Here is a 13,850-nt window from a genome sequence, read left to right on the forward strand (position 1 = left end):
TTTTAGCTCCCATACAAATTATCGAAACATTTTAGCTCACCCAAAATGGATCCCATACAAATTATATGGGAATTTTATCTCGGCTAAAATTTTGCTCGATCTGCGTACCAGGCTAAAGGCTTTATACACAACAAACAACTTAGAGTTTTCCAAACATATGTCATGAGAATTTTTCCGATTCGAAAACTAAAAAATGTGGGATCATATTTCATCAAAAACAGACAAGATGTGATTATATTACGGTTAATTTAACACCATTACATACTTAAAAGGATCACCGTCAGTGATTTGTGATGATCAACACGCTTGGTCAAGAAAGAAGAGTAAATGTGGGTGTGTTGCTCAACAGCTCTGCTCTACTTTTGTTGACGCGAAAGCAACCCGATTGAAGGCAGTAAGATCAAAGAAGTTGCAAATGTTCCAGCTTGATGACAGTGAAATGACAGTTGAATTCAAATATGACATTTCACTGACATTCAACATGAACAATAATACGTCCACACTCAACTGAGGGTTTAGACGAATAGCATGCTGGTCAACAACTAAAAAAAAATGGCGATCAACATAATGAGGACGCAGCCTTATATGTACATATTTCATCGGCTATTTCTGTACTTTTCCGTTTGCTGAGAAAATATGCTCATCTAACTCTAGAGTTATTTGTCCGCGTTCATTTTATTTTGACTTTTGACACCGATATGTCATTATAATCCATTGAACGTGCCCACCAACACACAAGTTATCAAAAAATTATACTTCATGCAGCAAAAAATACTCTAAAATTTGTTGTCAAAATAATGTCGTTTTCCAAAATTCAAGGAGTGACAATCCTAGCTATATAATCACTCCAAAAGGAGTGATTTCAAGTTCCAAAATTGAAAAAGGAGTGAATTTTTGGAGTGAATTTTTCACTCCCAAAATTTTGAAGGAGTGACGGAGTGATTACCAATACTTCTACATTTGACTTCATGGACTGCTTGTCAAATTGTTGGGTAGTTGTTTTAACTTTTTTTGCGAAGGATTTTATATTTATTTACAAAAAAAAATTCAATAAAGTATTGTAAAAAATCACTTAAAGTGAATTTAAAAGATTGTGTTATTATTTTATTCATTATTTCGTATTACAAACACATGCAAAGCAAACGTCAAATCACTCCACTTGTCAAATTCTTCGTGAACAAATTCCAAAATTGCACGAAAAAGGAGTGATTCACTCCCATAATTTTGGAAAATGACATAAAATGTTAAATAAAATACTGCTCAATTTGATAATTGAAACCGGCTTAAACAATAATCTAAAATAATATAATTAAAATATTTATCATAATATAATAAAGTCATGTTTCGTTCGGCAAAAAGTAAATTTGATTTGGGAGAATTAACAAGAAAAATAAAACGAACAGTTGACGGGAGCATTTCCTATCGGAAACTATTCATTCTTCTCCTCTGTTTAGCAGTATTTTTTTATATTGTGCCACCTGTATTTAGATATCTATTTAGTAGTAAACCTCAAGCAAAAGGTTTTTAAATAATTATTTATAATTTTAAAAAATATTCTAATACAACTTGTTTGCTATCAAATTAGATCCTCTTGTAAGATGCATGGACGACAGATTGACACCATTCTTCATACAGAGTTTGGAATACAATGCAAACATTAGACACATTCCATTCTTACCTGAGGAAAATAACTTTATTCCTTACATTGGCAATGGTTATTTCGGTGTAGAAGTCTCCAACGATGCGTCAGTGCGGATTAAATCTGGCCGATCAATGCAATTGCCTGTGCCGTTGCATCCTATAATCTCATTATCGCCAACAAATGGCATCTTTCGTGAGGCTACTGTTGTTGAATATCAAAGTGGAATTGTTCATAGGTTTTACAATAATTTCTTTTGTTTGTTTGAACTTTGTTATTTAATATTAATTTAATTTTAGATTTCAATGTTTTCAAGATTATTTTGGCTCCTACAAATATTATGCGCACAGAACTTTTCCGGAAATTTTAGTCCAAGAAATACAAATAACAAATACTCGTAATCAAATATTTGACGTGGACTTGGTATTGCCTCGTTCGAGTTTTCAATCGCCTGTTACCAGAGTTATCAGCATTAAGTAAGTTGACTTTTTATATTTTTTAAGTAGAATTTTTATATTTAACTAGCTGACCCGGCGGACTTCGTTACGCCTCTTCTGCTATTTACTTCCAATTTTAGAGTGTGTCAAAAAAAAATCGGGTCAAACATCAAAATACAGGTCTTTATAAATAAAAGAATTATCAAGATTGATGTTTGTAGGCTTAAAGTTTCTGTATTTAGAATATGAAATATTACGAATTTAGGCTATTCATATGAGTTAGAAAACTAACTTTTTTGAAGTTTTTAAAAACAATATAAAGCCAGGGCTTGAAAAAATCGTTAAAAAAAATTTGGAGATGACCACGCTAACCATTTATGGTATGAAAATAGATGTTGGCCGTATCTTAGACTTACCCGATGTACCCACAAAATTTCATAAAAATCGTTCCAAAAATTCATAAAAAAAATTTTTGGTTGGACCATCCTAACTATTTAGATGTTGGCTAATTTTTAGACTTACCCGATATACCAACAAAATTTCATAAAAATCATTCCAAAAAATATATAGAAATTTTTTTGGTTGGACCACCCTAACCATATGAAAATTCCTGTTGGTCGAATGGCCGATTCTCAGACTTCCCGATATACACAAAAAATTTCCAAAAGATCGTTCCAAGAAGATATACAAAATTTTGCTGGACCACCCTAACAATTTAGAGGTATGAAAAATAGAAATAGATGTTGGCCGATTCTCAGACCTACCTGATATGTGTACAAAATTTCATAAAAATCAGTCCAGCCGTTTCGGAGGAGTTTCGTAACAAACACTGCGACATAAGATTTTTATATATATTTAATTTAATTACAAACCTTCCTCCATTTGTTGCCTAGAAGCCCAAAATATCAATTTCCGTTGCACTAGTTTCCATAAGATTACATGAGTTTCCAAGACTTTGAAGCCGTTTTTCTCTAAATGAATTTTGCAGATTCGTGGTTTTAGCTTTTGCCCACGATATGCCCTCTACTCGCATGAGCAACCTAAATGTGGTCTTTCTCTGAACTACTATGCTATGGTAAAGGTAATTCTTTGTTTAATCTCAATATCGTCAGCAAAGGAAAGTAGTTGAATGGACCTATGAAATATTGTGCATTAGGAGTAAGAACTGAGCATGAGGCTTTAATTTTACATTAAATGCACCGATAAACCCTCTACCGACCCTGATCATCAGCTCGTCCCTTTAAACTCTGTCATAGCGATTATGAAATCGATGATATTCCTATAACCGGTTGAAAAAATAGTTTCCAAACCGTTTCAAACACTCGCATAATACGTCAGAAATGAAAAAGTGTTTTAAGGCTGGCAAAATTAAAATTTTCTTTAACTCTCTGAATTGTTGCACCTAGGCCATTACGAGCTTGTTCATAACTCTTCTACTTCTATCATTTCTACTGTAGCTCATGCGTTAGTGTGCAACTCTAGCTTGATTCTTTTGTCTCTTAAGAAGCTGCGATGAGAGTTTAAATGTTTGTTTTTCTTCACTAAATGCCCAAAATTTCTTTGCAAATTAGGGAACTGTTTCTTACTGACTATTATAGCATTTTTGAAATCAATTAATTCGATTTGAACGGAGAAAGATTCTGTACCGCTGATTTACTTTAGTCGTTGACGATAGTTGTCCTAATCTTCGTAGTCTTGTCACACTGATTTGTATGTATCTTGGTCTATAGGTAGGGTAGAAGGGGGAAGATTTGCCAGGATTTAGGAAAATTTTTTTTATATCCGATATTATTATTGACTTTATTATCTTCACTAAAATATTTTTTTCATCTTGATATATTAATTATTTCTATTTTTAATAATTTATTAAAAAAAAACGAAAAGTGACGGGGGTGGGGAGGGATTGGCAGTTACCTAAATATCAAAGTTAATACAAATAAAACCAATAATCATAAACAAAACTTCTTTTTAGCTGAAAATACGAAGAAGGGACTGATTTTTAAGGATTATGTCATCCTCTTTTCAGGAAGCTCGCTTCCCAAACCTACCCAAAATCAAATAGCAAATGCACCCCACAAGCTAATCTTTCAAAAATTTACTTATAACTTTTTTATAAGTTAAACAGTAAAAAAATCGCTTCTACACAGCATAGTACACATAATTTTGAAAAGATATTTGTATCAAAAAGTAATTTAACACGACAAATACCTACAATTTACGACGGTTATGTACCTTCATATTTTGGTTCTCAACATTAAAAAACTAACACAAGCGTCTAATTTATTTCGTGTCCAGCCAAAAGCTGTCAAACTTTGTGCAAAGTTTTCAATCATAAATGTGCAACAGAAAATGATTTTTCGGTTTTTAATATTCTGTTGGTTTGGAAAAAAACCTTCTACTAACCTTTGTCATTAAGCTTTTTAATACTGAACTGTAAGACTGCTTTAAATTATGTTTTAAATTTTTATGAATTTTGAAAAAAATGTATTTTGTGTTTCAAATCACTTCAAAATTGTTGCCTGTTGCTATTTCCACTACAGCCGAAATGAGATAATTTCGAAAATTAGGTCAGTTCCAATTACAAATTAAATTTTTTTTCTATACTATTTCACATTCGAAATGAGATAGTGTAATTTGCGAAATTTATCATTTGGGCTGTAGTGAAAACAGGCTATAATTGACGATTGAAAAATCCGAGCTTACTTTGAAATTTTTCGCTTTTTAATAAGTTAAGATTAAGATTAAGATTAGGGTGAGAGGTGGGAATAATTCGCCTTATCACTGCGGCCTCTGATGGGCCTATTGTGATGTCCTCTTTTTAGAGTTCACGTAGAAATCCTGAGTTTAGAAAACTTAGTATGTTTTTGGGTGAACTAGCGGCAATGTTTTCCGCTTCGAGATTTTAATAAGTTATTTTGTTTTCTACTGAATTTTGTTCTTTATAGTCTGTTTTAACTACAGCCCAAATGATCGAATTCAGGCTCAGAAAACCCCTATCAAATCCAGCTGTTAGAAATTAAATGGTGATATAAAGAGATGTTTATAATAACTCCGATTAGAAATTTGATAATTTTATTGCGAACTAGTTCAAATTACTAAGAAAAATAATCTTTCCCCAATTTTCAGATCGGCACGAGACTCCTCACCAACAGAATATGATGTTGTGAGTGCGGCAATAAATTTAAAGGACAAAAATAACAACATTATTGTTGTTTCCATAGTTCATAAGAAAATATCTCCAAAATTGACGCTAAAAAAACGAGGCATTACAAAGTTAGACCTGCTAATGGCTATCCATTACACAAAACTAATTGCAAGTAATAAATTTGGCGAAGCAAAAGATGAAAACGAAAAACTAGCAATCGCTTCGATTACAATGGCTGCACAGAAAGTTGAATCAGGACAGGATTCATTAGTAGCTTATAATGAGTTCCGCAAGCAACACATACGAGTTTGGAATGATTTGTGGGCGACTGGTTTCTCAATTAGTACATCAAAAGCTGAAAAAAGTATTAATGGTGATCGAATTAATGCTACTATTTATGCGGTATTGTCGCAGGTGCGAAGTTATGAACTTGAAGAAATTGTTTCTCTACAAAGAAAGCAAGACATAGCTAAGGCTCTGTCATATGCTGAAGGATGCTATGACAGTTATCATACTCTGCAAGTGAGTGTTTTTCCTTCCAATAATATCCAATAAGTTAGTTCATCTTTAAAGTACAGGTTTAACAAACATATTATTTTTAGGCAGAAAATTTGTGGTTAGGCATGGACAGTATCGATAATCTCAACAGTTTGGTCTCATCGTGGATGCTTACTCTGGAAAAACAGGTAAGTTGAATAAATAATACGACGATGGGTTTAAAAAGTACCGTTATAATTATTATCATAATCATGAACAATAACATCGCTATCAACAAAGTTTTTAAAAATTTTAAAGTAGCGTGTGCATGTTTAAAATTTTATTTATAATTCAATTTTGAACTTTTGGCTTTTTGTAGATGAGTCATTATTATACAGAGTTTCCTTTCATTCATTTCTACCAGATTTTAATATCAGGGTATTCATGAAACGGTGTAAACTCTGGGTAAATTTGTTAACGTGGTAAAGTGGTAAAACTGTCAAAATTTTGTATGGATTTGACAGTTCGTTTACCACATTTACCATTTTACCAGTTTACCCAGAGTTTAGACCGTTTCATGAATACCCCTAATGAGTTTCTATATGATTGTATTTTACAGTGTTCCGTTTTTAATCATATTTTTGTGTAGATTGTTGAACTCTTCGATAAAATTTTTGAATTTTACCCTTGTCATTCTGCAACTGAATTGCTTAGGGCCTTGTTATAGCTATCGGTAAAATAAATTTTGAGCAAAATATTGATGAAATAAGTTGGGAGCTTATTTCAACTATTTTTTTCAAAAAGAAGCAATGCATTTGGTGTTAAATTTTATTCACAAATCCATTTTATAAATTTTACTGTTCAAAAAAATGAAATTTCATCAGTAAAATTTATAAAATGAATTTGTGACAAAAATATAACACCAAATGCATTTAATTTATTTCATCAATATTTTACAAAAATTAGTATTCAAAATAGCAAAACAGAATTTTTACTGATTTACTGATAGCTATAATTGAGCCCTTACTTGTTTTTCATATTGCCTCTTATTCCGTTTTCGAATTTTGTGTTTCTCTCTTCTTTTGACGTAGAACTTATGCCTGATTCACAATATTGCGAGACGACGAGACGAGAGCGTTGCGAGAATAAAATTGATATCCAGTTTTCGATGTTTGGCCAAATAATTACCTTCTTTTTTGACACATTCTTCTATTTCCTGTCAAAAATAGACAATTACCCAAAAAAAATCGTAATATTATCACATGGGTTACGATTTAAATGACCAAGAAAAAATCTCGTCTCGCTCTCGTCTCGTCTCGTCGTCTCCCAATATTGTAAATCAGGCATTAAGGATTGCTCTCTCAGCAGAATTGGTGTTAGCCTGCGGCATGAATGCACATTCCCAATGCTAAGTCGATTAACTTACGTCTGTTACTTACTGGTTATTTAGGCCGTCAAACCGTAGATGTCCTTCTTTCCAATCTTGTCGTCATATTATGATACGTGTTCTAGAAAAGTTCATAGAATGCTTTCTTGGTTTGGTCATCTTTTATCTCTGTTGGAGTGTAGGAACTAGGAACGCCTCATAAAGTAATTTGTCATGTGTATTTTTGTGTTATTATTTCATGAGCAATGATTTAACTGCATCGGCAACGTTTTGCACAAAGTGAAAATTTTTAAACGCATTTTGTGATAGATTTTCCCACAGCAAAATTTAAAATAATTATGCAGGAAGCTTACTTTTTTATTTCAAAAACAATTTTTGTAGTATTTTTGTTATCAAAAACAAATAGCCCTAGAAATAAATAAAATTTTTTACTTTTGTATATTTTCCAATATTTGAAAAATGGACATTGTAGTTATACCTTTAAGAGGTCTGGCCACCCTGGAATTTTTTCTGTTATTTGGCTTAAATTAACCCCATAATTTTACCGAACATTTTTAGACCTTTCGCGTATCGAAACACTCAAAATTAGCGAAGTAACAGGCATTTTTCGACAGGAATATTGAGCCAATTAAGGCGTTCGACTCCATTTATTTTGCAATTATCTGGAAACTACATTTTTGACCTGGTAGCATCGAGATCTCGGAACCTATCCGTTCGATTGCTTTCAAATTTTTACTGAATATTTTTGACTAAGACTTTTAGTTTTTATTTTATTAATGTTTTTGCTTCAAAAATCTTGGTAAAAAATGAAAAAAATTGTTTTTCTGCTCGCCATAATTTTTCTAATGGTCCAAATAAAAAACGGCTACGCTACATTGTAATCACATTACCTAAGAATAGGCTAGTTATTTTTCGCTTTGTTCAGATGTACCATAACCGAGTACCAGGTGGGACAAGGACCGAGCGTATCGTGTAGAGGCCCTCTGCGGCTACCAACACCACGGCCCCATTTTTTAATATTTTCAAATAAAATTTGACTATGTTATTCTTGAAACACTTTTTGATATTGAGTAAAAAAATAAAATATTCCGGCCCACAGTTTCGGATTTATTAATTTAAAACAAAATAGTGAATATTTCGGTCCACCAGGGTGGCCAAACCCCTTAAAGAATAGGAAATTAGTATTCTTCCCCGGAATAGTAAAAAATATATTTTCATTTCAAGGAACTTACAAAAGGTAGCTTTTTGGTATACTTCGTACATACCTTCAAGTACAAAGCCGTTTTCACAAATGTGTAATAAACAACATGATCCTACGCCCGTTTTAATATACATATAGATATCATTAGAACAAATCTGCCTCTTCCCTTTCCTCCTAACAATTTCACTGTATTTATTATATTTAAGGTAATCATAAACACCTTAATTGCACAAAAATTTGAATAACAAAATTTAATTCTTTATTTCCCTAGGGATGTCATAATCTAATCCGAGCAGGTGCTAGTGGTGTCATCCAAGCTATGGTGCTAAGTTTCGGAAGTCTCCGTTTCAGCAATCAGCATTTGGAATTCAACATCCATCCGAAATTCTTGCACAGGGATTTTAATTTCAGACGGTTAAATTATGGCAACAAGACACACGTTAATGTGACTGTTACTGTGACTGAAGACAATAAAGCCGTCATAAATATAGCACTAGATAGATCTGATCGGAGTTATTATGCCTGTGATGCTGGTTGTTTGGACGAACCTGTATTACTCGGGTATATTTTTATTTACCATTTTTTAATAATTTCATTTATAATTTAGTTTTTCTTTTTAGTCAAAGCAGAAAACAATTCCCAGTTAAATTGACCGAACCTATAACAGCGATTCTGTACATTACAGCCGATAAGCAACATATGGAGGAACTCCATAAAGCAATACATGTCAAAGAAGTGGCAGAAGGTAAGAATGTATTTTTCTTTTTAGGTTTCTATCATATGTCTACAAAAAAATTAAATTTCCTTAAAGCTCCCGCCCATGAGCATCATGTCATAGCCCTGCATAAACACGGTCATCATTTAGGTGGCCTACCAACATTATTTTGGGTATCAATATGTGCAATAATAGTCGTTTTCCATATATTCCTGTGTAAGCTTATTATAAAAGAATATTGTGAACCATCCGATAAGCTACGATATCGATACAATAAACCGTGATTTTAGGTGAATAATAAATTTAGAAAAAAATGCAAAAAATAAAAAAAATATTATTTGTAAATTTGTTTAGCCTTAAATTATATAAATGTGCGTATATGTTGTTAGAGAATGATTAAGACTTAGGAAAAAGGGTTTCGCGAATTCCTAAATGAAAATATTAAATAAAATCGATTATGAGTTATTACAAAAAAAAAATATTAGGTGTGTTTTTTTGTTTATCTATATAGATTTTGTGCAAAAAAACGACATACTATAGTGAAATTATTTAAATTATTTTAACGAAAAATCAAAATGAGACCAGAAGTGACTTATGTGCAGGTGGAGCCCATATTACAAATAATATTAATTATGTACAAATTTGTAATTTGTGTACTGTAGTGGGAACCCACATTGTACCCTGTGGTCACTCAAAAATAACTCCTTCATGTGTATGTGTGCCATAAATTTATTTTTTTTATGTATTCAACATATAAGCGGTTTCGACTTTCACCTCAAAACTAAACAAAAGAGCCTCCTAAGTTACGACCCTTCAAGCAAGAAAACGGAGTTCAGAAAAGACACTCCGACCTACGACCGCGAAAGACGGGGTTGCACCCACACACTTGCAACTTTTTGTATATGAACACAAAGTCGAAGGAGAAATCGTGGTGAAAAAACCAATACATATAAAATCGGCTCCGCGGTGATTCTAATTTCCATACTAATTTGAGCCGCCTTCGGACCAGTTTCTGCCTCGAAGTCGGACTCAGCTCCGCCTGAGGCGGAGCGGATTCGGACCGAGGTCGGACCTGTTTGCTTGAAGGAGAGTGATTGTAGAATACTTGCATAAGGGCAAGTAAGCAAGCAGCAATAGCTGCTTTCCTTTGGGAATATTTATCTACTATTTTCAAAGTGTTTTATGTAGATAAATGTTCCCAAAGGAACGCAGCCTATAAGCCACTTTTTTGAAAAAAAGTGAAAAAGTGAAAAATCTCAAACTCATTTACAATAGTTTTTCAACTGGAAAATTATGCAATTATAACAAAACTAGCTTACCCGTGCGAGACTTCTCGCATGCTTAAATAAAAAGAAAGTATAGGTAGGTAGGTACAAATGTAAATGCAGAGTGTGTTTTTTAAAAAGTCGAGAATTACTAAAAAAACTCCTGTTTATCCCATTTAAAATACATTGGATTAGCCCCAGTTTAAGTTAAACAGCTATGAATATGGCACATTAAATTTAGCAATTCTAGGTTCCCTAAGTTGTACATACATTTTATAATTAACTCTATTTCAAACAGGTTGCCGCAACTAATATCTCAAACTTGGTCAATTTGAAGAACTTGAACCGATGTTGAATCATGCATTCACCACCTTAAATCGTCAATAAAAAAATTGTTGAACGTAAGGTTTCTGTCTGATTCTTACATCCGACAATTTTTCCTTTGACGATTTTTCTTTGCTGTTGTATTGGGCTTTTCCAAAAATTATCTTAGACCCATTTAATTCACACTCCATTAAATTTTATATCGCTATTCAAAAGTGGAAATTTTAAAATTCGTATCTACCTACGTGATTTAATTGTTTTTCATTTTTAATAGCCACTTATCATATTTTAGCCTAGGAAGTACCTTAACGGATAGTTGATAAATACTGAAATTTGATGTTTTAAAATCGAAATGGGGGAAAACTGGTCATTTTTTTAATGGATCTTTTCAGTTACATTTCACGGTTAGCATCATTCTTCGTTTTCAAATTTTTTTCAAAGCAAATAAGAGATCGAATTTTTTTTTAACAACTATAAATTCTTTGCTTCCGGCTACAAAGAGGTTAAGTCACAAAATTGCACTTTCGGGTTTTGATGAAAAGAGAATCAAAAACATAAATTTAGAGTAACTCTTTCTTATAAAAATTAGAGGATCAATGCTCAAAAATTCATCGATTTTCAAATTCAATCGGATTTTCTGGTAAACTATCATTTATGTAAGTCCTTTTTACCCAGGGGCAAAGAATTGATAGTTGACAATCGTAATAGGGGTGCAACACTTACGCCCCTATAGCACGCAAAGAGAAAATGAAGGGTCCAGGGGAAAAACGGCACATGTCCACTTTTTGTCAAAAATAAACGAATGATGAGGTCTTTGTAGTATTTACTGACCACTATCTGATGGCATCCTTACTTTTATAAAACAAATTTAAGCCTTGCTGAAAAAATAAATAAATTGTGTGCTTTAAGTACTAAGTTGTATGGAGAACAAAATTTAAAAATGCATTTTTCTCGAAATGAGATGGAATGGACTTGTGCTGTTTTTCCCCTGGAGCCTTCAAATATTACGGCCTTTTTCTTATGTACATTATGTATATACTATATATGTACATACATAGGTACACTTCCCAGACTTTTCCTGGCAAATGGAAGATGAAATGTTCCTACGGAATACGTTCATACATATATGTACCTACTTACAAAAAATCTTGAAGAAAAACCATAGGTGTGTTTTTTTGTTTATCTATGTTGATTTTTGAAATCCATGCAAATATTTGGCACCACTGTACATAAACTTTGTCAGCTGTCTGTCAGAAAAGTCGCTTTTGTTTTTTTAATATTAACTCCGCAGTGGAAGGCCATTACATCCATGATGGTTCAAACAAATTTTTTCACAAAAAAAAAACAAAAACCATAGCATGGCATCCATTTTGGATTCAAAAAATTTCACAAAAAACCAAAAATCAAAACTGACAGTTCTGATTCTGAAAAAAACAGAATTTCTCTTCTGGTTTTAAAAACAGAATCAGAAGCAGAATCACTCACACATTCATAGATTTAAATGTTAGCAGTACAAAATGTTTGCAGCACAAAAACAAATGAAGTTTGGCGCGATTACACATATATGTGGCACATGTTAAACTTCAGATTCTTCGGAATAAAAAAAAACTGTTCAATTGGGATTCTGAATCGAAGAACAATTCCGGATTGCCAATTAAAAACGCCATTAAACGTTTGTTATTGTTTTGTTTCTGGCGGTGTTTTTTTTTCATAAGGGGAAATTCCAAAAACTATCTTTGTCTTTTCCTTTTCTAATTTGACATATCTCGGCAGGGAAAATGTAAACAAAAAACATATTGTCACACACACTTACAACAAACACTTCGTGTTCGAAATCATTTAACCACAAAAACTTTTATATTTCGCGATTGTTTTCAAATTTAAAGTTTTTATTTCCGATTAATTAAAAAAAATTAATTAATTTTACATATTTATTTTGGAAAACACGAACTAAATTCACAAAACTGTATCACAATTCGCGCCTCCTTTTGTTTGTTTATGTCTTCACCATCCCAGCTATAGCTGTAAATTTTTTTTTCTTTTTTTTTCTGTTTTCTTTTGACTATTTTCTTATACTGACAATCGTTGGAAGTTCCCCACTGAACTTATTCCAAAGATCCTGTCAAAAGCGATGAACACTTCCACTTTCCAATCATTTTGGAAACATCTTATGTAGAAGTGTTCAATGATCTGAAAGAATAATTAAAATAAAGGTAGGACCGCACTTGATGTTGAAGGAACTACGCTAAGTACACCAAAGTAAAAAATAAGCAAAATATTTTGTATCTTTCATTGGTTATCGGAACTACACTATGTGGAATATAATTATTCCTATCAAAATATCGTATTATGTGATAAATGAATAAAATAAATCAATTATTTGTATTTGACGAATTCGACGGAAGAAATAGCCCAACTTTCTACTTTTTCATCTGTCGTATCCTTTGACATTGGTTGTCAACAATAGATCAGTTCGATTTTCTGTTTCGGAGTGCACACCGGGGAATTTCAGAACTAAGAACTGTGTTCTTTTCTTTTCTGATTTTATGAATTGTGAACTTTAGTTGTTTATTTGTGAAGAAAATGTAATAAAAGTAACATTAAGCACTGATTTTTCAATCGTCAGTTAGGCTATCAGAAGAATAAATGTCAGTATAAAAAAAACTTTTATTCTTAGGAATAAGCTCTATCTGAGGTTTATCTGACTTATGAAAAATTGGCCCTTAATGATATATCTAATAAATTATATCAATTAAATACTAAAATTCTGTTGTAGAGTTCAATTTTACTATGCCAAAGTCATATCTACAAATAATAATCTGTTATTAAAAATTGTTTTTAACTGAAGAGCAAGTACATACATAAAGTCTAGTAGCGTATTTTATTTTATTAAAAAAAAGAACAACGATAATAGTTAACAATTTCTTGCATCAGAACTTCCTTAGTGCACATTCATCGAGAAAATATCGAACACACCTTGGAATTTAAAGTGAGCTGTCAAAAAACAATCCGTCATGCAACGTTTTCTTTGGGTCACCCCTTTCTGTCCCATCCTTCAATTTCAACGGATTGATTGACACAACGGGTGGAACGGATTCTATGGGTTGGGGCCTTTAATTTCAAATTAATCTTTCGATCCATTTTACCTCGATGAGGATTAGCAATTTACCATTAAAAATTTGACATTCAAAATGAAATAGTTTACGAAAATATCTCATTTGGATTTTAGTGAAAACATGATATAAGGCACTTAAATACAA

The 13,850-nt window shown here is 32.3% G+C and overlaps 1 protein-coding gene across 1 annotated transcript; it reads left to right on the plus strand.

Annotated features, from left to right (window-relative positions):
* The first annotated feature begins 1,256 nt into the window (after positions 1-1,256).
* LOC129921053 (uncharacterized protein KIAA2013 homolog) lies at positions 1,257-9,459 on the plus strand. Its single transcript, XM_056002686.1, has 8 exons — positions 1,257-1,520; positions 1,586-1,877; positions 1,939-2,115; positions 5,203-5,743; positions 5,824-5,907; positions 8,558-8,847; positions 8,907-9,031; positions 9,098-9,459. The coding sequence occupies exons 1-8, from the start codon at positions 1,340-1,342 to the stop codon at positions 9,283-9,285; spliced, it is 1,878 nt and encodes a 625-aa protein (XP_055858661.1). The 5' UTR covers positions 1,257-1,339; the 3' UTR covers positions 9,286-9,459.
* The last annotated feature ends 4,391 nt before the right edge of the window (positions 9,460-13,850 follow it).

The sequence above is a fragment of the Episyrphus balteatus genome, chromosome 1, assembly GCF_945859705.1.
Source record: "Episyrphus balteatus chromosome 1, idEpiBalt1.1, whole genome shotgun sequence".
Taxonomy (NCBI): Eukaryota; Metazoa; Arthropoda; class Insecta; order Diptera; family Syrphidae; genus Episyrphus; species Episyrphus balteatus.